The 25,373-nt window shown below is 35.4% G+C and overlaps 1 protein-coding gene across 1 annotated transcript in view; it reads right to left on the bottom strand.

Annotated features, from left to right (window-relative positions):
* Positions 1-1,700: 1,700 nt before the first annotated feature.
* LOC145687346 (D-lactate dehydrogenase, mitochondrial-like) overlaps positions 1,701-25,373 on the bottom strand; it is a 50,105-nt gene continuing 26,432 nt past the window's right edge. Inside the window, exons 3-9 of the mRNA XM_081760804.1 lie at positions 23,402-23,543; positions 22,708-22,867; positions 18,100-18,299; positions 14,990-15,118; positions 8,521-8,739; positions 4,691-4,802; positions 1,701-1,947 (exon numbers count right to left, since the gene is read on the bottom strand). Coding sequence (XP_081616930.1) covers positions 1,779-1,947; positions 4,691-4,802; positions 8,521-8,739; positions 14,990-15,118; positions 18,100-18,299; positions 22,708-22,867; positions 23,402-23,543 — 1,131 coding nt within the window. The 3' untranslated portion in view covers positions 1,701-1,778. The remainder of the gene's footprint in view (positions 1,948-4,690; positions 4,803-8,520; positions 8,740-14,989; positions 15,119-18,099; positions 18,300-22,707; positions 22,868-23,401; positions 23,544-25,373) is intronic.

Below are 25,373 nucleotides of genomic sequence, written 5' to 3'. Positions count from 1 at the left end.
GTGGAACGAGTCTATGGTCAATCGATTTGTGTTAGTGAACAAGAAAATCCATAAGTAGGAAAAACCCTCACAACCATTCCGTACTTATTGAGGGGAGTAAGGGCACTGGCAACACAACACGTTGTGGATAATGAGACGAAATATGGAGTGAGTTCAATGAAAATATACGTAGAAGCACAACATATACTACAATGTGACATTATATTCGATTACTTTTACAGGTGAGGGCACACGCGTAGCACATAACGACAGAGGAGGGGGCGGGTAAGCGCAAGTAAAAATGGTCATACAATTGAGGAAAACGGAGAAGCAAGACGTCAGGGGAATGGTACAGTAATAATACATGGTCAAGTAACCAATCACAAACTATAATATAGCCTGTAGACGACACCGTGAAGCAGAAATGGAAGAAAGAGATCTATGAAGGTCCGTAGGATCCGGACCCCTTCCCCTCGTAACGTCCGATGTGTATAAATTATTGTATATATGTAGACATTCATTTTCATATGTTTGATTATGATGATGATGACATAAAAGTAAGACCACAATATATGCCCCTGTGTGAATGCACTGCGAAGTCCAATACACCACTATACATTGAAAGATCAGTTCGAGAAGGTGTGGGGCAATTACCCCTTGCCTTTCTATTTTCCACCCATGCACTTGACTATGTTAATGATATATTAGTATGCTATTCCCCTCAAGTCCGGCTCATGTGTGTTCATAACTTCTTTGGAACGTTTCCTCTACGCTATACTAAACGCTTACCCGCCCTCCTCCTCTGCCGTTACGTGCTACGCTTCTGCCTTCACTTGTCAGAGTATTGTCGAATGTAATGCCACATTGTAGTATATGTTAACTGCGCTTATATGCATATTTCCATCGAACTCGCGCCATATTTCGTCTCATTATCAACAGAGTGTTGTGTTGGCAGTGCCCCTTCTCGCCCTCATAAGTACAGAACGGTTGATATCGAGGGTATTTTCAGCCTATGGATTTTCGTATTCACTAACACAAATCGGTTGACCATAGTCTCGTTTCACATTTCGTGGGACACCAGAACAAGGTCCCTTGTTAGTACTTTTAAATGGTAACTTTGTGCCTGAACAAAATGCATCAGGACTATTGAAATCAGCATCAGAGATGGAGTGTTTGAGCAATTGACGGTATAAATTCAAACTCCGATTAGTGATAATTTCATAGCCGTTTCATTTTATCCTTCAGTCAGTAGAGAGGTGGGCGTGGATCATGGGTCAGAGTTGGTAACGGTGACTTTGGTGGGTAGGATTGAATCACAGGGGGTCAGAGCGGTTCATGGTGAGTCGTGGATCAGAGTGAGTCACGGTCGGCCGTGCGTCAATGAAAACTTGACCCACGCCATCTCTGCTCCCGGTTTCGATTACCGATGAGTACACTCACAGTCAGTCGAAACGTGCAAAAGTTTTTTAAGGTCAGACATTCTGATAAATGATTTCCTGGGTTTTCTTTATTCACATCAGACAAATGTCGGGATGATATCTAACATAATGGCCACATCCTTCCCCATTCTTTCTCGATAAGCAGCAAACTGCAGTGTTAACTCAAATTGTATATATTGTTGGTTGCATTTTACCAACAGTGACACAGATACTCCTTTACGTACATACTACTTGTAACTTTGTAATGATAAACTTAATTAAATTGTACAGTAACGCATAATCAGAAGTTTAATGCAAAAATATCTTTATTCTTAGATCTTATTACAATATTATAATGCATTCCATAAAATAAAATTCATATTATGCAATGACTTTGCCTGGGTTCATTAAATTTTTAGGATCTAAACAAGTCTTCAGTTGCTTCATAACGCTAATTCCAACTTCTCCCATCTCTTCTTTCAACAACGGGATTTTCCCATAGCCTATACCATGTTCTCCCGTGCAAGTTCCATCAACGCTCAAACCGTGCCTAAGGAAAAGAAATGAAAGGCAATTTTCATAATAATAATTATTATCCGTATACTTGTATACTTACAAATGCCATTGTATTTCTCATACGATATTTCTTCGTAGAGAGTACAACTAAAAATTACTCTTAGTTAAAAATATATAAATATGAGGCGCATGTCAAAAAATGATAGAACAAATTTATTGTGATTGGTATACAAGTGATAATAGACCACATACCTTAGCTATTTTTCGACGTAGTCACTATAAACCTCCAGACGTTTCTGGGAGCACAAGCTTCCGTATACCTTCTGTGTAAAAATCTGCCGCCTGAGAATGTAGTCAGTCAATAACTGATATCTTTTGTACTTCACTGTCGTTGAAACGCTTCGATGGAATTCATTTTTTTAGGTGAACAAAACGAAAGATATCGCTGGATGCATGCGCGCCGACTACGTGGGTGCTACGGGGTTCCGGCACCCACATAAATAATTCTGTGGGTATGGTGCACACACAAAATGTTTAGTTTGTACCCGTTTCTCTTGCGTTTAAATTGGTCGTGTTACCGACTGAGCTAGGGTAGTCCCAACTTAACCTTATAGTACCGGCATATTTTACTTTATCACAGCACAGCCCTTTATGACAGTGCTCATAAAAGATTTTAACTAAAAATAAATCTATTAAATATCAAGACTTCCCTGAAAACATATAGACTAACACGTCCCGTCATTGATATGCACCCACAAATTTTGGAAAGTCGGCGCCGTTGGCAGCTGTGTGTGTGTGCGGGTGTTGTCATGGATTAAAAGAATTCTAGAGCGTAGCATTTCTCTCCGCCGATTTTGGATGTCATGTCGCAGATTATTCACTGTTTGGCAATTCACATCTACTGTAATTGTTGCTCATGGTTCCAAGAATTTCATGAGAATCACACCCTTTTGGTCCAAAAACACGGTAATCATGATTTTGTGAACTGGTGGTGTTTGTTTAAATCTTTTCGCTTTTTGGGGAACCAAAGTGCTCCTGCCACTGGCGTATTTAGGGGGGCCTTCCGGGCTTAAGCTCACCGAATTCTTACTATAGTAAATGCAGTATATGAAATATATTGCAGAATTTTCACATTTTTAGGCAACCCCCCCGAAAGTTAGCAAAGCCCCCCGAAACAAAATCGTAAATACGCTACTGGCTGCTGCCATTGCATTGACTGTTGCTTCATCTCCCCAGTCCCGTACGGTACTCAGTTTTCATCCCCTGTCACTATGTGAGAAAATAGGTCATCTACATCCTTCTCCCAGTGGGTCAAAAGATCACGCGCAGCTGCCATTCCTTGCTCTTTGTGAGCGTCAGCCAGCATTTTTGGCACTCACCTCGCACACAGCTTGTGATTAGCCAGCTTGTTAGTCACAATTTGATTCACTGTTTTCGCATACACTTCTGCAACCTCTTTGACTAGTTCAGTTATTGTGAATCAAAGATTGGATTCGTTAACGCATCCCACCAGAACGTCCGTCTAAACACTAGGGCTTCTCCTACGTTCATGTCCTTCCTGAATCTCCCTGCATCATTGCCTGACCTTCTCTTTACTTATTACTGTCGGCCCGTAAATGGCACATAATTCCCGATGGATGTCAGCTGCATTCTGTCCTTTGGCGTTCAGACATCGTATGACAGATCTCACTACACATTCAGCGTGATTTTGTATTACGACAGCCATTTCACCTACTGCTACTTGCATGTTCGCAATTCTACTCAGACGGGACTCTATCTCTGTTGTAAGCACAGAATACTAGGACATACTCATTCGCATGCACAGCTTCATCAACGTTGCTAACCCTGTATAAAAAGTTACCGTCCGTTTCTTTTGGCATGGGCCTCGTAAATAGAAATAAATAAAAATAGCACTGGAGTATTATATAGTCTCCCTTATTTAGGTCACTGTGCAAAATTTCGTAGTTGTATGACGTCGGGAAATGATTTAAATTAAGGTTGCAAAGCTCAAGTTGAAACTTAAAGAAAACCATATAAAAAGAAGCATGATTACTTTATTTTGTTGGTTGCCATTTTGCAGATGCAGTACTGCATCTTGTATCAAATGGCAAGGTGAATATCTTTATGGAGACACACACTATCTTATGAACTGCTGTTCCACTTGATTCGCGGGAGAAGAAAAAAGGCCCACGCTGACTGACTGCGGATTCAGAGAAACGTAGTCAAAACTGAGAACCATGGGATTATTCATTGTAATAGGGATCACATTTTATAGTAAATACAACGTTGTTATAGACATACAATGTAAAGATTAATAGAATAATCTCATAATAAAGTTAGCCAAAATCCTGTTTTCTAGAGCTACAAAAAACTATTAGTATATCATATTATCTCACTTGCATCTCTTCTGCAAATGCTATCCAGAAATTAAAGTACCTCGTCCAGAATCCTGAAGTAAGTGATTTTGGGATTGCATATTCAGTAATAACGACAGTATACTGAGCAGGAAAGCGATGGATGAGTCAAGCATTATATACGAGTACATCCACCACTGTTATTTGTTCCAGGTAGATCACAAACAAATCTACAGCATAATGAAGCTTACTACGATAGTTATGTGAAAGAATTGTAATTTTTGTTTACAGAAATTAGAATTATGTGTTTTGTGTCGGTTTATAAGAATATTTTCGAAAGAAATGCGAAATATATATATTAAAGTTAAAAAAAAGGAATGGAAACAATATTAGACTCCAATGAAAATATGATTATTTATATACCTTGCTACCCTGGCTGCAAATCCTTTGTACTGTTGTAGAGCATTGGGATCACTTGGGTCAAACAAGAAGCAAACGTGGAAGTTCCCATCTCCAACATGACCCAGAATACTTGCTAGAAATAAAGTTTCAATTTATATGTATGCATTTGAAACTGGATAGATAAGTTCAAGCATACTTTAAAAAACACTAAAAAACACATTAATAGACATTATGGGTCTTATGCAGAGTCGTTTCGACGTATCGTTAGCGTCATACTAAAGACCTGATTACAGCAGGCAACATGTTAGTCGAACTCTTTAGTATGGTACTAATCACGTGTCTAAACGACTCTGCACAAGGCCCTAAGGGGTCTTAATCACAGTCTTTCTAACGCTATATTAAGAGCTTGACTAACGCGAGATACTAACTCCCGCATTGAAGTTAATGAAGATTTATATCTAAAAAGGCTAACCACTTTTCCGTAGAGTTATCCAAATACAATAGAAGGTATCAATATAAGAGAGAGTAGGATTCACTTGATTTCTCTGAAAGTGACGTAGTGAGAAGATGCATACTTTCCTATTGGGTGTCAGTGGTTCTATCTCCGATGGGGGTGGGAAAATTTTCTCTTTTTATATCCTCTTTTCAATGCAGTTCAGAGGGTTACCAAACCTCTCTAAAATGGGCACCTAGAGTAACTTGAAGAGGAAAGGCGACCTGATTGTGGTGTTAAGTACATCACCTCCTTAAATGCCGAAGCCGCGGAAGTGTAGAGCCTTATCCCTATCCAAGCCCTTAGGCCATTTTTATGGCATATCCCGAATGAGAGCGACAAAAAAAGTGGTACATGTCCTGGATATACCTACCAAAAGTCCTTTACATAGTTACCCTGTCTGTCTGGATATGTATTTGTCCGCAGGACAAAAGATCTCAAGAAGTACTTGAAGAATCACAATCAATTTAGACAAGTTATAAAGGATCAAAACTTAAGAATGAAGTTCGTTGATGGAGGTGGTGTTCAAACCGGCAATAGTATAAATCAACCGGTTTTAACGTTGACCACGATAGAGCAAAAGCTATAACATTTAGCGAAAAGCGGTTTCCCACAATTGATTAAACGTTCCGAGAATACATTTTATCTCCATCCTTAACCTTCTACTAAAACCGAAACTGATAGAAATCCACTACTCTTTCCAATTCAATATTGGCCTACACAGAGTAAGCGATATGAAATAGGGATAAACAATTTGTTTAAAACAAAATGAATTTGGCGTTCTAATAATAGGCACTATATTCTCTCTTTAACTCTCTATTTAAACCGAAAGTGGCAGAAATCGGCCACTTCCGTTTTAATGTTGCTCGCTATAGAGTAAAAACGATAATAGCTCAAAGCGGTTTTCTGCAATCAGGTAACCTTCCCAAGAACATATTTCATCTCTGATCTCTCTACTAAAACAGGAAATGGTAGTTTCTGGTTCTACTACCGGTACTACTACCCAGGGGCGGATCCAAGACCGACTTCTTAGGGGGGACGGTGGGTTGTCATTCTGCTACTTTTTAAGGGCTCCAAACTATGGAATGGGTTTTATTTATATATATAAAATAAGAAAGTTTTCCTCTTCTGGGGGGAACGATCTCCCCGATCGCCCCCCTGGATCCGCCCCTGCTACTACCACTTCCATATCAATTGATAAAATATCCCATTATACAAACAAAATTCCGGCACGTGGTTTACATGTGACATTCCTGCTTTTTGCATTGTGTTTCGTGCAGGCTAATGAAAATGATAAGAAATAGAGAATAATATAGTAAAGTGAATTGATGAATAAAGTAATTGGTCCAATAGCGAGTGAATGTGTAGTAGAATTCCTTCGTTTTAAGAGGAAAATTATGTAACTTAAAAACAGGAAGTTCTATTTTGCATTATTTGTTTACTAGCTGAGAACTTAACCTTCTTTTTCAACGTCGATCCTATACATAACAGACATGAACGTGCAGTTTTAGTAAAAATCCGAACCATATTTATGTATTTCATTCAGGAAACCAAGCCCAAATCTACCACTTCAAAAGCAAAAACAGACAACTACGAAAAAACTTTAAAAAGAAAAGAAATTCATGCTATTCTAAATGAAGGAAAGTACTGGGTGTTTCAGCGAAATGTTCCATATTTTAAATAGTTGCGTCCATAGTAGTCACATATGATTAAAATATGAATCGACACGATATACGAAAGCAAGAGTTCCAATTTCCGTACATACCGATGTTGCGTTCTCGTGCAGCAGATGAATCATTGCCCTTTGCTGTTACCTAACCATTAAAATGAGATATACAATTCAATAACGAGTAATTGTTATGAAGAATTACTGGCTTGTTGGAAGAATTATCTTATCTCTGCACAATGAGCTTATCGGCGAGAATATTATTTTTTATGTTGGTCCGAATGGCGGCTCGAATAAATTTCATTTGAATACACCATATCATAAAGCAGAACCTATTTGCAAATTAGTGAAGCAGTGTATCAAAGATTTTAGGATATATTCTTTTGTGCATACAGGACAACACATCCATGGTTATAATGAGACGTTTTGTAATGTGTGTGAAAAGATTACTCCGGCTGAGCAATCTTTTTTATTCCTAAGTAAATTGTGAGGCTAGCGGAAATGATGGAAATAATATTGATCTGACAACATTGTGAAGATTGTGTCTCCAAGAAAAGAGGGAACAGTTTCAAGACATCTTGTAACTAAATTATTTCCCCAGAGATAACACATCATTTACACTTGGTTATATTATTACTTCAGCAATATAACTGTTTCAAAAGTGGAACAAAGACCAACTATTGAAAAACCTTGAAAAAGAGACCCACTATTGAAGAACCTTAAACTATAAAATTAAACTTTTGTCTGGTGAGCCCTATCCCTTTTGATTGATGTAGTTCTACACAATATCTCCGTTACTTGCAAATAGTAACCTCTCACTCAGCTATATAATAATAATAATAATAATAATAATAATAATAATAATAATAATAATAATAATAATAATAATAATAATATTTATTTCAGTGCCGCTAACATCTTGTTGTCAAAAATACAGCACATTGTGTGGTATCAGAGTACTACATTACGATGGAATAATAATACTAATAACAATAATAAATAAGAAAAAGAGAAGCACTAATATAAAACATAATATAGATAAAAGTCAACTAAGCAGAAATCATTCCTTGTCAACGTAGTAAAAATTGTCAAGTTCTCTGTCTTATCTAAAATAAAGAAAAGCTAAGAACAGCAATCTTAAAATTACATTTTAACTTAATGGGCCTTATGCAGAGTTGTTGTGACTTGTGATTAGTGCCATACTAGAGAGTTCGACTAACATATGTTTCCTGCAGTAGTCAGGCCTTTAGTATGACGCCAATCAAACATCAAAATGATTCTGCATAAGGCAGAATGTTTCTAAACGTTATTACTTAAAAACTATCAGTCAGATCTCATACAATTTTCACGTGCTTAAGATAGTAAGTCTGTGTTTATGTACTTAAAGAATCTGTCTTTTATTTTGTAATTTCACATTTCCAATTCAGAGGAACTAAAATCCTGTTATTTCTTATACTATGATTTAGTACTTGAAAACCTATATTTCGTAAACAGTATTCACAGGTTTATACAGTATCTTGTATTTTTGCATACATATTTTGTCAAAATCTTTTCTTCTATTCGTAAGATTCTTCAAACTCCAAAAATTCATAGCCATGTAGTTATACTACATAATACATTTATGCTAATTAACATTTATTTGCTTGTGATTATAATCTAAAATCAAATAAGCCAGAAATATTAGCGACAAACCAGTCAGTTGGTACTCCTTAATATCCTGTTGAGTCAGCATTATGACATCAGCCAATTTACTAATAGGTACGCAAACATCTGTCACTACAACATTACATCCAGGCTGGAGAGATTTTAGGGCGTAATAAAGATCATGCCTCGCTTGCCACAGTTTGGTTCTCTCTTCCAATTTCTCTGCCCATTGAAAATTAGAAGATCCATTATCTTTCGCAATTGATTCTGCAATAAAAGAAATAAAGTGCGATGTGAAATAATACAAACATACAGTATATCAAACGATTTTGAGAAGAGTGATGCAGTGATCTGATTAAAAACAGGAAAAAGAATCAGTTGTGTGTATATACGAGGTCTGTTCAAAAAGTATAGGACTTTTGGTTGGCAAAAATATACTTATTGATTTGGAAATCCGAAACACTAATCCAATTCAAAATAGTCTCTTCGGTAATAAATGCACTTCTCCCAGCGCTGCGGTCATGGTTGGAAACACTTCTGTAACGTAGCTTTAGCAATAGTGAGCAAGCATGCGTCGCATTTCTCATGATGTCTTTTCTTAACTCAAATTGAGTCCCTTTTAGTGGCATTTTCATCTTGGGAAATCACCAAAAGTCACACGGAGCCATGACTAGGGAGTCTGCCGACACAAAAGGAATGTTGTGTTTGGCGATGTAAGCCTGAATCAAATTTCCCGGACGCTAACCTCATGCCCAAATTCTCGTTCAAAATTGAATGTACCGATCCAGTTGAATGGTTTCCGCTTGAATGTCGCCAAGCTTTTAGAAAAATTAGAAGCAATATCGATGGTCAAGTTTTTTTTCTTTCTTTTTTTTTTTTTTTTTTTTTTTTACAACAAACAAATCCGACGACAACTCACTACATGTCTTCACTCGTTGGCCGACTTCCAGCGACTGATTCTTTCTCCGAGCAGGAAAAAAATCACGACTGCACGAGTGTTCCATCTACATCTACACTGAGGAAAGTCTTCTGCTCTTCGCTGGTTTACGCGAGAAAAAAATAAGGTTTGATAGTTTCTGAACACTGCTAGTACAGTTATCAACCTACGACCGACTTCGGTTACGACTGCCAGGTAGTCAATCGATTTGGTCTTACAACGGTCAGGTAGGAGTGTACTCAATGCTACTAGAGCGTACTATACAGTAGGCTACTTTATAAAATACCATTTTGATCAATCGTCTCCTGATGATTTAGACTGCGGTTTCGCTGGATAAGAATTCGTACAAAATTTGACTCCACGAATTAAAAAATAATAATAATTTATGTTCATGGACGAAGTCAGACACGCCCGAAGGTTTTTTTTTTTTTTTCAAGGGAGGGCAAAGAACTGACACGTAAGTGAAGTTGTGGCTATACACACCTTAATACTTCAAGTAAAACAATTATTATTGACGTATCTTGAATAATTTTATTAACTACGATAAATATATTACGAAATTCTGCAGTGGGTGAGTAAGCAAATTTATTATGCTTTCATATGTATGTCGAAGAAAGAATCGACCCCCTTTCGAAAATCCAAGGGGAGAAATTGTCCCCTCTTGCCCCCGCTGCGGCGTCCATGGACGCAGTTACATTACTTCCATCCTATTCATATGATTGTTTATATTTTTATAATCTTAGCAACTGTAGCTTTTCCATATTAGTGATGAAACTATTATTATTATTTGCAGAGAAATTATATATATATATATATATATATATATATATATATATATATATATATATATATATATATATATATATATATATATATATATATATATATATATATATATATATATATATAACTACATGAACTGATCTAAAATAAAGGGGTACTTCCGGTTGAAGTAGAAAATTCAACTTTGACATCATGTAGCTTTCCGGGACTAACCCACAGGAGAATTACCAAAAGTGAATATTTTTAATTTTTAGGGAGCCTAAAGCGGAGATAAAGAAATTCCCCATGTTATTTAAATGGACCTTTCTCTGACCTATATTTTACGTAATTGTAATAGGAATAAAAGCTTCAAATCTGTATACTTGTACGTTTTCGCTAGCGTTACCTAAATAAATCACTAAGAATAAAAATTTCCAACTTTAGAGGGATTTTATGGAGAACTGAAAAATGTCCCATGTTATTTATATGGAACACCTTTTACACCCCCAGATTATTGGGCACTACCTGTACGGCTACAATGATTAAATTTAGCATGATTGTAGCTTTTCGAGACTAACCCCCAAGAAATTTGGCAAAAGTGAATATTTTTAAGCTTTAGGTAGTCTAAAGATGGGATGAAGAAATTTCCCATGCTATTTAAAAGGACCTTTTTTGAACCTATAATTTCATGTTGTTAGTACTTGGAATTGGAATAAAAACTTGAAGTTCGTATGCTTGATGGTTTTTATTAGCATTAGCTAAGTAAATCACAAAATATTAAAAAATTCCAAATTTAGTGGGGATTATAGGCAATTGAAAAATCTTCCCCGTGTTATTTGTATGGGACATCTACACCCCAAAATGTTTAGGCACTTCCTGCAAGATTAGAATGATAAAATTTGGCATGATTATTCGGGACTAACCAACAAGGAAATTGCCAAAAGTGATTTTTTTTTTTTTTTTAGTTTCTTAGGGGTCGAAAGGGGGATGATGAAATTTGTATGCTATTTAAATGGAAGTTTTCTTGGGATGCAAAATATTTTCTTTTAGATAATTGAAATAGGAAAGAAAACTCGAAATTCGATAGACTTGTGGGTTTAAAAGGTGTGAGGCTGTAGGCTGAGCAAACGCTGGGGTCTGGGGGCGGAAACCCCAGCTAACCAAAGGCTAGTGCGAACATATATAATATTTAAAATAATAATATTTAAAAAATTCTCCTCATATATGTATATATATATATGAGGAGATTTTTTAAAATATTATTATTAGTAGTAGTATAGATCGTTGATAATAATAACCGCCTAACCTTAACTTTACAACCAGTCGTAAGTTGACGACTAACTGTAATTCAAATGTTCAAGTACGTTAATGCATTTTAATAAAAATGAGTCATCTCAACTAGATAAAATATGAACTAGGGGTTGGTTGAATTCACAACTTTTTTTCTGATAAAACGTTCAAACGATTCATGATCCATTAAGAAACTTTTAGTGTAGAAATACAAACCCTTGAACATCTTTGGTAAACGTTCAACGTTTACTAACATAAATATTTAACTAACAGTTTATTAACAAATTTAAAGTTTATTTTGAAAATATTTCTTATATGACTGTTTCGCAAAATGTTCTCCGATAAAATAGCTAAAAGTATGGATCATTGTTTTACGAGGGTCCTATTTCTTGGAATTAAAATCAGTAATTCAACTGGATTTTACACACAAAATTCAAATCTGTACTCAGAATTTCCCTGTCAGGATAGCTTTTCAGTAATTATCAGTAATTGTACTGTAATTTGAACACGTTGATAATATGAATGGTTAAATATATAATTAATACTGGAATTTATAGAGATAAATTCAAATTTAAAATTAGAATTTCGCTGTCGAGGATAGTTTTCTAGTAACTCCGGTAGTTCCTGTGATTACAACTTAAACGTTTGTCTAATGCGAATAAATAATAATAAGGAATTTACAGCTGTAAATCCTAAGTGTACATAAAACTACATAAACTGACATAAAATAACGGGTACTTCCGGTCGACATGGAAAGTTGAAATTTGGCATGATTATAGTTTTCCAGGACTAACCCACAGAAGAATTACCAAAAGTGAATATTTTTAATTTTTTAGAGGATCTAAAGGGGGGATGAAGAAATTCCCCATGTTATTTAAATGGGCCTTTTTTTCTACGTATAATCTCATGTTTTAGGTACTTCGAATTGAAATAAAAACTTGAAATTCGGTATGCTTGTACGTTTTCCTCAGCATTACCTAAGTAAATCACTAAAAATAGAAATTTCCAACTTTAGAGTGGTTTCATGTGGAACTGAAAAATCTTTTCCATGTTATTTATATGGGACACCTTTTACACCCCAAAATTATTGGACACTTTCTGTAGGGCTACAATGATTAAATTTGACACGGCTGTAGCTTTTCGGGACTAACCCACAGGAAAATTACCAAAAGTGAATATTTTTAATTTTTAGGAGGTCTAAAGAGACAATGAAGGAATTACCCATGTTATTTACATAGGCTTGATATATATATATATATATATATATATATATATATATATATATATATATATAATCTCATGGTTTAGGTACTTGGCATTGAAATAAAAGCTTCAAATTCGGCATGCTTGTGGGATTTCGTTAGCGTTACCTAAGTAAATCACCAAAAATAAAACTTTCTCACTTTAGAGTGGTTTTATGGAAACCGAAAAATCTTTCCCATGTTAATGTTTGGTGATTTATGTAGAACATCATCTGCACTCAGGGCCGGATCCAGGATTGGCTGAGGGGGTATGTACCAATAACTACCAAAATAACTAATCATACTGAAACTCTTCAAAGTGACGTGTGACAATATTCTTTGCCCCTGATAACACTGATGCATAGAACGGAGGAAAGTATTTTAAAGAGGGTCGCGAGTGGAATGAAGGAAAATATGACCATCTCTCCTCATGGCTTCTGTTTTATTCCCTATTTGACAAATGTTATATCATTTTGTTTGGTAAATTCTTTTCCTTCAACCTTCAGAAAATCAACTTAAACTATTTCTTTTGCAAAGCTCTGCTTTCTTTTAAACCCCAAACGGAAACACAATGGCAGAAAGTTTCGGAATGTGTTGCTATTTTCACTGTTAGCTTCTCATTTTAGATAGTGTACATTTACAATGAAAGAGGGAATGCACATGCACCTTTGCACCCCTCCTAAATCCGGCCCTGTCTGCACCCCAAATTTATTGGATACTTCTTGTAGGGCTACAATGATTAAAGTTGACGTGATTGCAGCTTTTCGCTACTAACCCACAGAAAAATTATCAAAAGTGAATACTTTTAATTTTTAGGGAGTCTAAAGGGGAAATGAAAAATCTCCGTGTTATTTAAATGGGCGTTTTCTTGGGATAGAAAATCTTATCTTTTAGATAGTTGAAATACGAAAAGAAACTTGAAATTTGGTGGAATTATGGGTTTAAGAAGTGCGAGGCCGTAGACCGAGTAAACACGGAGACCAGGATGCGAAGCCCCCAGCTGGGCATAATGCAGGAAATGTTATGAACAAATGCACGAAATTTAGTCTTGATGCAAGGCTGATACATAAAAGACGCGAGGCCATTGGCCGAATAAACGCGGAGGGTCTGGGGGCGGAGCCCCCAGCTAGTTTAATTCTAAAATAAGAATTTCTCTGCCAGGGACAGCTGACCAGTAATCGCAGTAGCTCTAATAATTATAATGTTAATGTATGTGGAAAGGAATATACAACTGTAGATTCAAATCTGAAATCAGAATTTCACTGTTAGGGATAATGTTTCAGTAATTCCTATACATGGATGAGTCATCATTCTTTACACAAATACGGAGTTAGTGGTATTACTTTGGCATTTTTGATAATTTTCTATGCGAAAAGTAATACCATTAACTCCCTATTTGTGTCAATAATGTTGTGGAACTGTAATATTAAATTTATAGTGAGAAAACATCGATTTGTACGAACTTAAAATTGATTCATTTAGATTCATTAGAGATACAAACACGTTTTCATTTCGTGGGTTGGCTGGAAATATGGATATTTCAGAAATCATTCTCAACGAATTTTTAAAATTCAGTGACGTTTCGATAGTATATGTTTATGTGCATCTATTTCTTCGCCTAAGGTGTTAGGAAAAGAACATCATGTGTTTGCGAATTGCGTATACTGCATTACTCTTACAGCACTGGTAACTGTCATAAAGTCCTTTCTTTGCTAATCAACTACGTATGTGTTCCTTAAACAATTATTTTCTTTCTTAGTATGTGCAAACGCGTTCCTTGTTTTGGTTTCTCTGAACGCATTTGTGATTAACCTGGAAAGAATAAAAGCAGGATATTCAAAGAAATTTATAAAAGACTATTTAAGTATATTTCAAGGTCTGCGATAAGGGTTAAGAAATGTTGCGGTCATTTTGCTTTATGACATATTTCCATATTACGAAATATTGATACAATAGTGAGAACAACTTTCCACTTCCTAAGCTAAAGACGTCAACTAGACGATACTTTAACACTGATTATTCATTACTGGTGAAGTACTTCTATTTTTTTTTTTTTTTTTAATGAGCAACAGCGGAATTATGACGGTATTTTCAAATATCATATTTTGTGTTCGAATTCTTAAAGTTTTGAACACGAAGCTAGCGCAATTTTCAATGATCTCGTTGGCAATACTAATTTCTCACTATAGATATTGTAAAAAATTGACAATAGTAACGAAAAAAATGTTATATAGTCTAATGAGAATTATTTGAGTATGCTTGCTTATCTACAAGAATATTTACTTACCAACAGCTTTGACTTGTTCCTTTACCGACGAGGAAGATCCATGAAATTCAAGAAATAATGTCGTTATTACTGGTAAACCTAGTTTGCTATACTTATTAACCGCTTCAATTCCCAATTCATCTATGAGCTCTGCAATAAATATTACTAGCATGAATAACATTTTCAGATTATTTTTTTATTATAATGGTATTCAATAGTGCCCACCCTAATGATGTTATAATACGGTATAGAAGATACGCCCATACATCAAAATCAAAAAGAAAGCCATACGTCACAGCTTTGCCACGCCTACTCCGCCATGTTTGTTGGTTCGTCTTAGAAATAATATTTAATAAGTTAAAGCTAAAACTTGCAATATCTTGCTTGCTATTTCTTGGATATCAAACATTAGGCATTAGAAGAAAGATATTGTTATTTACACATCGAGTGATCAAAGCAGTTTTATTTTTGCAAGAATTTGAAGTGCATTAAAATAAGGGACACAAAAAACAAGGGATAATTTTGGAACTGAGGGCCAAAACCAGGTAAAAAAAAAACACCATGTTTACAGGCGAAATAAGTTGATGTTACGTAAGGGTAATTACTAAGTACTAACCTAATCTAAACTAACCTAGCGTAAACCATCAAAAACAGAAAATATAAGAAAGTATGAATTTTAAGCAAAGAATTCTGGTCCCCAAAACCCAAAAATCCTAACCTAACCTAACCCAAACTAACCTAAACTAACTTAACCTAGCCTAAACCATCAAAAGTACAGGAAATATAGCAAGAAATAACGAATTTTAAGCAGAAAGTACTGGTCCCCCAATTCCAAAAAATATGCCAAAAAGAATAATGCTTTTTACAGAGTATATCAAATTGAAATACAGTGCGTTATCATTCTATTTGGAATAAAATTTCGTATGCAACACAGGAAAACACTTGGAGAAAGGCAACGCATTTACAACTATTCCCGGAAACATGCCAAGATAAAAGTGTTTCTGTTTCTGTTCGGTAGATCCACTGTACACTAGACAAATGAATAATTGGTACTATAAATGTAACACGAAATATTTTAACAATACAGTTCATATAATATTATATAATCCTACGCATAAATATTATTAACTAGTGTTTCTTTAACATTTTCTTTTATAATTGTTTCAATTTTGCCTGCAGTGTAGGGGAAAGCTTGTCGATATATAGTATTACAAAGTAAACGTCAATGTTAATGGGAGAAAAAGTACTGTACAATAATGCTGTACCTCGCATTCCTTTCTCCGCACATCCTACTTCCCACATAAGACTTTAATCTTTGCTTGTGTCACGATTGTGTGTCTGGAAAAAATGAGAAGTGTTTTTTAAAGGAATATTTTGCTATAGTGTCTGATGAATATTCTTTGTACTAGTATTTGAAGTTGCATTCAATAAAAACCTACGAAGTGCCACGTATAATTGAAATTAGAAATCCATGCTTAGTTAAATCATTATTGTTTTAAATTGGGAAGATTACTAGTAGCATCCTAACTTGGAACTTTTCCTTGGAGGCGAAGTATGAATATTTGGGCCCGGTTAAGAAACATATGAAGTTAAGCACCGTATTAAAATATGAAATCCCCCCTCTAGAATTTTAAACCTGAATATTTTCTAGGGGCTCCAGTTGGGTTTTACTGAAATATAGCCCAAATTATGCTTCATCTTAGGGAAATACAATATATCTTGTTCAGATAATGAAACAACAGCAGCATTTTAAATTATTTTCAGTTCTTTGGGGAATGGTATGGCAGTCCCTTTCCAGGTTTCACAAATTAAATTAAGAGACAATATTTGACCAAACTTAAGGTCTTAAGAAGTATATGTTCTTTCAAAGACCCTAATAGTAGATTTTTTACTGAAATGAGCCCAGATCACATTTTTGTTCCTTTTAAGAGTTTTTTTTTTTTTTTTTTTTTTTTTATGTGGTAACCCTATCGAGTTCCTAATTTGAACATTAATGTTCATATCGTATCATAGGAGTAAGAGAAGGTTTTATCTTGAATTACACTTCTTTGAACGGCAGGGAGGCAGTTGCCCTTTCTTCTCCACACAAGTTATCAGCCTGAATGCCCGGCTGACCCTTTGGTTTTACGAATATTGTGGTGAAACAAAAACAAGAAAGGCCTTAACATACTAATGAAAAGTACCATTACTATAATCATTTATTGTTCAGGAAATTTTACACAAAGAAAGAAAATAAATTTGCAAAGCACTGCAAATTTCTTGCAGAGGATTCAGACTTATCGAGAAGCTCCTTACGGTATAATATGTCTCTCTCTTTCTGAGAGCGGGAGTGAAGTTCCTGGTCTTCTCTTTAAGATGGACCGCACATTGACCAGGGACAGAACAACCAAGCAGAGGCAGAAGAAGGCAGCAGAGAATGCTGAGACAGACCTGAGAACATTAGCCGTGTGTCTCAATCACAAACGTTAGGGAAAGCCCTTGTCTAGCATAGCGTTTCTCAACCTTTTTTCCTTTAGGGCACACTAAAGTACGTTTTAAACTTTAACGACACCCTTACGTGTGAATTTTTCCTAGATGCAAAACAGCAAACATGCAAAAATACGCATAATACTTTTTTTTAAGTTATGGAATAACTGTGAGATACAAATCTCACAGGCCAATTACGTAAGAGACTCTTGAATAGAAACATATTAACATAAAAGAAACTTATGACTTACGTGCTTCTAAAGATAATTTGTTTGCGGAAGATCTTTGAAGACATTAAAAGTCTTGCGACGCAATGTTGAGAAACGCTGGTCTAGCACGTTCTCAAGTGAATGTGCGGCACGAATGTTTTAGAACTAGACGACTTATACTATCATACAACAAATGATTAGTATTCATCCCTTTATGTTTCTCTTAAGTTAGTCTATATGATAAGATAGACGCTCTAGTGGTTAAACATTAATGTTCTCGTCTTTAGTACAGAAGGTCCAGCATTGATTCTTGGTGGGAGCTCGTATAGTTCGGATTCCAGCTAAGCTCTAGGTACACGTCTCACATAGGTCATATACCATCTATCTGGAAAGGGTACGTTAAATTTCAAAGAACTCCAAGAAATTAAAGATAAGATATTTAGCTCCAATTCTTACCTATTCGTGCAATTGGAATATTACATTGAATTGTTTGCATAGCAGTTTCCACAGCAGACTTGACTGTGGGAAATGAACAGAATCCGGAAAGTATTGCCTCGGGAAGGGCATGAAGTCTCAGAGTTGCTTTTGTGATTATACCCAAAGTTCCCTCTGATCCTACAAATAAATTTGTCAAGTTGTAACCGGCAGACGATTTCCTAGGGAAGAAAAGAAAACTTTTAATATATTGATAACCGATATTCATTGAACGGAATGATGTGTGTGTGTACAGAGCCGTAGCAAATAGTTTTCTCTACTATAACGCTTCAGCTCTTACAATAATAATAGCAATACAATGGCATTCCAGTTTTGGCTCGGGACGGATTAGAGGTCTGCACGGGCCGGAATGTTTTGCCCGGTCCCGACCAGGCCCACGAGTTTATAATGTGAGACCCGACACGAGTCCGAAATATGTTTTAGCATTTAGGCCCGAGCCTGGTCCGAGTTCGTGTGATAAGCAAATGAGCCAGAAATAAGCCTGAACTACAGAAACTTAATAATTAAAGCAAAATTGTATTTTTATTTAGAGCAATAAGAGATTTAATTTTGAAGTTGCGGTTTAAAAGTTCTTCAGAAAGAACGGTTCAATAAATATCGTTGTATAGTATATTTACAAAGTTAGGCCCGAGAAATATGGTGAATATTTAAAAATTTACGGCCCGAGCCCGGGCCCGAAGTTATATATGTTTTGTAGGCCTGAGTCCGGCCCGCGGGCGGGGTCGGGCTTAAACCCACAGACTCGGCCCGACTGTACAGACCTCTACGACGGATGTCTCTGTTAATCCTTCTTTGAACAACTTCTTTCCATAATCCACTACAGCTATATCCCCATGTTCCAGATTCACAATGAGGTGCACCTTGTATCTTTCGTGTTTCTTCTAATTTTATTTATTTTTGAACAATTGTTTATTTTGCCTTAAAGATTTATCTCATTTTTCATCCTTTTCCTTGCACAGACACCATGCTCCTGAACACGTGACTAGGAAGGAGCTCATTTATAAAAAAAAATTCCTAGTTTATATATATATATATATATATATATATATATATATATATATATATATATATATATATATATATATATATATATATATATATATATATATATATTAGGGTGGTCCTTAATTTTCTATTTCCGAATTTCTTTGTTCTCAACCCCTAAATTGGTTCCATGTCAGACCAAATTAATCTGTGAAAAAAATGGGCTCAATCGAAGAATATTTAACCGACCCCCAAGCGACCTAAACATCTGAATGCATTTACAATGTATAGTATATGGCAAAAGTTTGTAATAAACTCTTGTAACTTAAATATGGCTGAGGGAAAGGAATCATATCTTGGATAGAGGTTGTAGAAGTGGATCCATACCTGATACTGAGTAGTGACCGAGATGAGGCATATCTTTACGTCCACCATCTTGGATTCGGGCACAAAATTTTAAATAGAAATGACCTCGTATGATATATAATTTTGAGGTACCTTTGGACGACAAACAGACGTCTGCCTTTATTTTACACTTATCTCTAAACATGTAATAATTTCAACTATGGAAAATAAAAGGTCCGAAGTAATAAAACTTAATATTCTGTGAGTTTATATCTCTGTACGGGCTGCAGATTTATAAGATTGTTGAATAGTTTCCCTTATTTGAATTATGGCCATCTACTTGGAAAGAAGATGTGAACTTTCAACGTGGTTGAATATATTGAAAAACATTGTGGTGGTGAATGATGTTGCAGAGAGAGGTGTGAAACTGATACAAGAATGCGGGAACATTTTAACAAAGGACGAAAAAGAGAAACAATACATAAAGCAGATAGTCAGTGAACACAGAAAAAAGTATCCAGATGCTACAAAAATTGGCTTAATGATGCAGTAAAATTTGGCTAGTTATCCACAACCTTCAGCTTTCTTTTATTATCATTTTAAACATTCATTATATTATTTATGTAATTTCATTTCATATAAATAATTTCAATATAGGCTGGTGTGTATTTCGGCGGGATGTAATTATATAACAACATATATAATTATTGATTTCCTTGTTACATGTATGTAATAGTTTATTAATATTTCAGTAACCTATAAAAAAACAATATTGAAAGATAATAAACTATTATTTCAAAGCCAAAAAGAATTAAATGGCCAGAGATAAGTTGAAAATATGGGAAGATATGTTTTTATAATGAAAGTTACCCAAAAATGATGTCACAAAACATCATTTCCATTTAAAATTTTGGGTCCGAATACAAAATTGCAGACTTCAAAATAGCCGCCATCATGCTATTTCTCAAGGTCAGATATGGATTACCTTCAATCCTTGTATCCAAGATTTGGTCCCTTTCCCTTCAGCCGCTTTAAAGTAAGAAGGGTTTATTCCAGACTTTTCCTATATATTAAAATATTGGATATGCATTCAAACTTTAGGTCGCTTGGGGGTCGGTTAAATATTCTTCGATTGAGCCCATTTTTTTCATGGATAAATTGGGTCCGACATAGAACCAATTTACGGGTTGTGAGCAAAGAAATTCGAAAAAAAAAATTTCGCCATGTAATTAAGGACCACCCTAATATATATATATATATATATATATATATATATATATATATATATATATATATATAAACTAGGACATGCCTAAATAGAATTGCCTCGTGATTAATGTTTAGGTTTGGGGCCTTGAATGCTGCGAATCTGGGTTCGGAGGAGCAACTGTATCTCTAAGTTTCATATAGCCTCGTTAAAAAGAACAAAACAGCCTCTTGAATTTTTTGCCTTCGTAATTCATTTGGAAGAATATTGCTTTCAAAGTAATTAAATTAAGAAATTGAAGTTATTTTTTTAAGTTTTTATATCTTTACCAAACTACAAACAATGGAGTCCTAAAAACAATGGAGAATGAAGTCTAAGCACATTTTCACCAGGTTCAATTCTGAAAAGAAAAATAGACAAAATATAATTGTCTGCCATAGTTGGTTAGGCAAGGAAAGTAAAAATGGGTACTTACTGTTGAAAGTAAAATTCAGTTGTAGGCCAGGAGATCTAGACTACTAAGTTTTTGCAGGAGTACGTTTTACCATGGTATAAACTGAAGACTTCCTAGTTTCATTCGTTCGATCTCTAGCACAGTCACCCGTAGCTAGCAAAGCAGCACTTCAACCTTTCAGAAATAAAACCGAGTACGCAACGCTAACTTTGAATTCGATCTATCCTATAAAAAGTAGCACTCTCAAGTTCCATCTATCCTCATTGTATGTCCCACTAGATAAGTACTGAATCCAGTGTATTCCGCATACTAATTTCATTCATCGATATACAAAAACAAGTCGTGCAAGCAATTCATTTTTACGAAAAAAAACTACGATTACCAATACGAAATTAATAAAATACGTGTGTCTTTATGATCCCTATAACGGTGTTATTAAAGCATATCGTCATGGCGGTCTGTTGTTGAAAATAAAGTAAGAGATAACTCATTGAATCTTATTACTTCTGTTCAGTCATCATCAGTTCACTTTCCATGTGTTTGCATCATTTTCTTCCAAGGCGTTGTTGGAACTGATCAATGGCTTGGGAATCGCAATCTGGCCGCAGATGTTCAGGTTATGCAATTGACATCAAACTATGATTGTCGCAACAGGGTGTTCCAGGTGCTGATTAAGTTCCGAAATCACTTTTGCCACTTTGCCTTCGTGACAACCCTCTTAGTGGTTGGTGATTCTTGACACTAAGACATCTCTTCCATCCACTATTACTCTTCGACAATGTTGTTTTGTCGTTCTTGTAGGTGTCATCACCTTGGACATCGTTTCTCTCGACACATCTACCAATCTCCATCTTAGATAACTGACTACGCATCCAGGCCCGTATCCAAGGGAGTCTAGGGGGTCCAGGACCCCCTAAAATTTTCACGGTAGGTGTGCAAGTGAACTATAATATAGTGATGAACTATAGTATGGTTGAATCGGGCCCCCTAACTTCTACCGTGCCCCCCCCCCTAAATTTTTGGGCTGGTTACCGGCCTGTACGCATCCACAATTTGGGTTCTTTCGAGCTCAGAGAGTTCTGCTCGCTCCAACGCTTGTCCCTGTTCTGCGGACCCCCTGTTGTAGTATAGATAAGCACCTAACACACCAGCAACAACTTGCAAACGCATTTTCATTGTTACCATTTCAAATATCTTGCTATATACCTACTTACATGTAAAATATCTACAATTTTGGGTAAGGCTGCTTTTTTTGGGGGGGGGGGGAATTTAGTACATTTATTGATATTTGCTTCGAAAACTAGAAACTATTAGCCAAAAAATCTATTAACAAAAATCATATCAAGCTGAAAGCCAGTGTGATAGAAAGCAGAATTGCTGGGCATCATCATCAAATGGTAAACGCACTCATTACCTTGTAGTGATTCAGAGTGTAGGAATAATTCTAAATTAAATAAAGATTCTATTTTATTTTAGTGTTCATAAAATACTACTATGTAATACTATGTACTATTTCTTTGTATAAATATAACACAATATTTTCTCAAAATTCGTGAATTACCTGAGAGTGTCCACTCACTTTGTTCTTCTATTTTGTCCAGCAGTGTGTAGTATTCTACCATCTGCTAGAACTACTTCTAAATTAACAACATTCTCTCTCATTGTTCCGTAACGTACTGCATTTGTTCCCGACGCACTTGTAGCCGCCATACCACAGAGAGATGCATCTGCTCCAGGATCTAACACAACACAATAAATAAATTAATAAAATAGTAATACTGCGTAGTATGTACCATGGGAAATGTTTAACAAAATCAATATCAGTGGCGGCAATTAAGGGATATGGAACCATTGTTAACTTACTTTGTTCTCTTTAGTGCTAAGACATTGTCAATCAGGAGAAAGTAAAATTTTCCTACAGTATATTTAGTTAAATTTACTTGGGAAAAAATCATAAAATTAAATAATTATTATCTTAGCTTAAATAATTATTATTATAGCTTAACAGAAGTATATACAAATTTCTGTAGTAAGAAGTCATATCCTACCACGACTGTATAATTAGTACTGTACGTTTCAATAATACTGTACTACGCTTGTCACAATGTTAACGATACCTCATCATTGTACCTAAGTTGACATGTTTCGCACTGTCAGATTCTACACTAGCAAATGAACGTCGCCTCAGATCATGCAAAAAGGAGCTTTTTTTTTTTTTTTTTTTTTTTTTTTTTTTTTTTTTTTACATGTCTTTCTCTTATGATTACACGTACCAATTGGAAACCATAATCCTTGGTCCTTCACATACTGATTAAGGCTTTTCCGTGTAACTCCTGGTTCAATTGTAATATCAAAATCTTCTGGATGAAATGCTGTAACTTGATCCATTTTCGTTAAGTCTATAGTAATACCTCCCTGGAATAATTAACCAACAGAAGATATCAACTGAAATATCATAATGAGCTTTATTGTTGAAAAACAGTTTAATTAAATCCTTTGTAAGCACACAGCATTCGTCTTATATCAGTTAGAGGATATACATACAAGTTTCCATTGAAAATTGATTTCTTTTTAGTGTCGATCAAATTAAATCTATATAACAGATTAGAAGTTTAAGCTACTTAAATGTTAAAATATGCAAGGTGTCCCAAACATAAGTATTTTTTTCTTTTTTTACGAAAACTTGGAATTTTTGAATGATTTGTATGTCATTCGATGGTGACCCTATGATGTCTAAAGGGTTAAGTCTGTTTCACATTAGGATATCCCCACCGGTAGGAGAAACATAGGCAATACATGATACTTGATGTTGCGTTTTTCTAACTGGGTAAGTGGGATTTTGTCTCAGGGTTCTTACCTCTTGTGGAACCCACTGTTGAAATTAATCTGACTCATTTGTATGTGTGTTTTTTCAAGTTGATCATTATACCATTTGGATATCATTGTGTTTCTAACAGGTTTTATTCAATAAACTATGATAGCACGCTCAGCAGATCTTACTCCATTATACAGGGTCAGGCAGGAAAAACCTGGCGGTTTTCAAATTGAAATTGTGACTAGACTGATTATTTCACACATAATCTTTTATTTCTCAATTGATATATAATTTCTTCACTACAATAGTTGCAATATGTTTTCGCTTACAATAATTAGTTATGAAATTTGCCATCCTTACTTTCTGAATGGTGGGTTGGTGATTTAGCCCAATTTGGTGCCAGTCTCAAGCCTAGTAAATAAGGAGAGTTGGCGTCAGTAAGAGCTTCTGGTCGTAAAAGCTACACCAAAACCACAATGTTAAGTTCTTTAAATGAAGCCTTGGAAAATGCTAGTGCGTAGCCTACCCCGTAGGTGAAGTGCAGTCTTCCCGCAAGAGCTACCGAGTAGAGGACGGCTTCATTAAGGAAGATAATCCACGTGACGATAAGAGTGGGAACACTTTATATCGGAACGTTGAATGGACGAGGAAGTGGGATTACAGCAGATGTCATAGATGAAGAAAGTTGAAAATTCTGTGCAAACAATAAACAAAACGGAAAGGTAATGAGGCAAGCGAGGTAACAGGTTGCTATAAGTTGCTGTACAGTGGAACAAATCAATAATAAAGAAACGGCGAGCAGATTGTTCTTTCTAGTGATCTAAAAGATAATATGTTAAGTAAGAGTAAAATAAATCACAGAGCATGAGCGTCTCTGGCAGGAGGGAACAGGAAGTACGCATCTCTCCTTTTTGTGTGTAGAAAAAGAAGTAGATGGAGGCTGGAGATAGGCTTATATGGGGGAAGTAAAGAAATAGGAGAAACGCAAGAATGTTTTATTTGTTGTTAAGTAGTATTACGTTATATATATACTTATATAAAACTTGTCTTTTAAGAAGGAATTAAGGAGTATCGTGGTACAAATTAAATTAAACAGGAGAGATAGAGAAAGATTACAACTTATAGATAGTATTAAAGCATATATGATAAGAGCTATGTCAACAGATAGTTGCTGAACACGAATGGTAACAAAAACAACTTAAAAGTTGTCAGATCACAATCTTATGCTGACTGAGGTGGAATCCCACTAAAAATATATATTTAGGAAGAAAAGTAGGAGACAACATTTGGTACTGAGAAATTTAAAGATAGGGAAGTAAAAAAAAAAAACAGGCTTGTTTGAAATTTGAAAGAAAAATATACGAGTTGAGAGAGTGTAGATACAGGAACTAACTAGTTGGAGTATTTTGAACTTTGTGAGGAAAGTGTGC

The sequence above is a fragment of the Thermobia domestica genome, chromosome 1 (assembly GCF_964235325.1).
Source record: "Thermobia domestica chromosome 1, izTheDome1.hap1.1, whole genome shotgun sequence".
NCBI classification, from domain to species: domain Eukaryota; kingdom Metazoa; phylum Arthropoda; class Insecta; order Zygentoma; family Lepismatidae; genus Thermobia; species Thermobia domestica.
The sequence above is the reverse complement of the archived record's forward strand: the minus strand, read 5'-3'. Positions and strand labels throughout refer to the sequence as shown.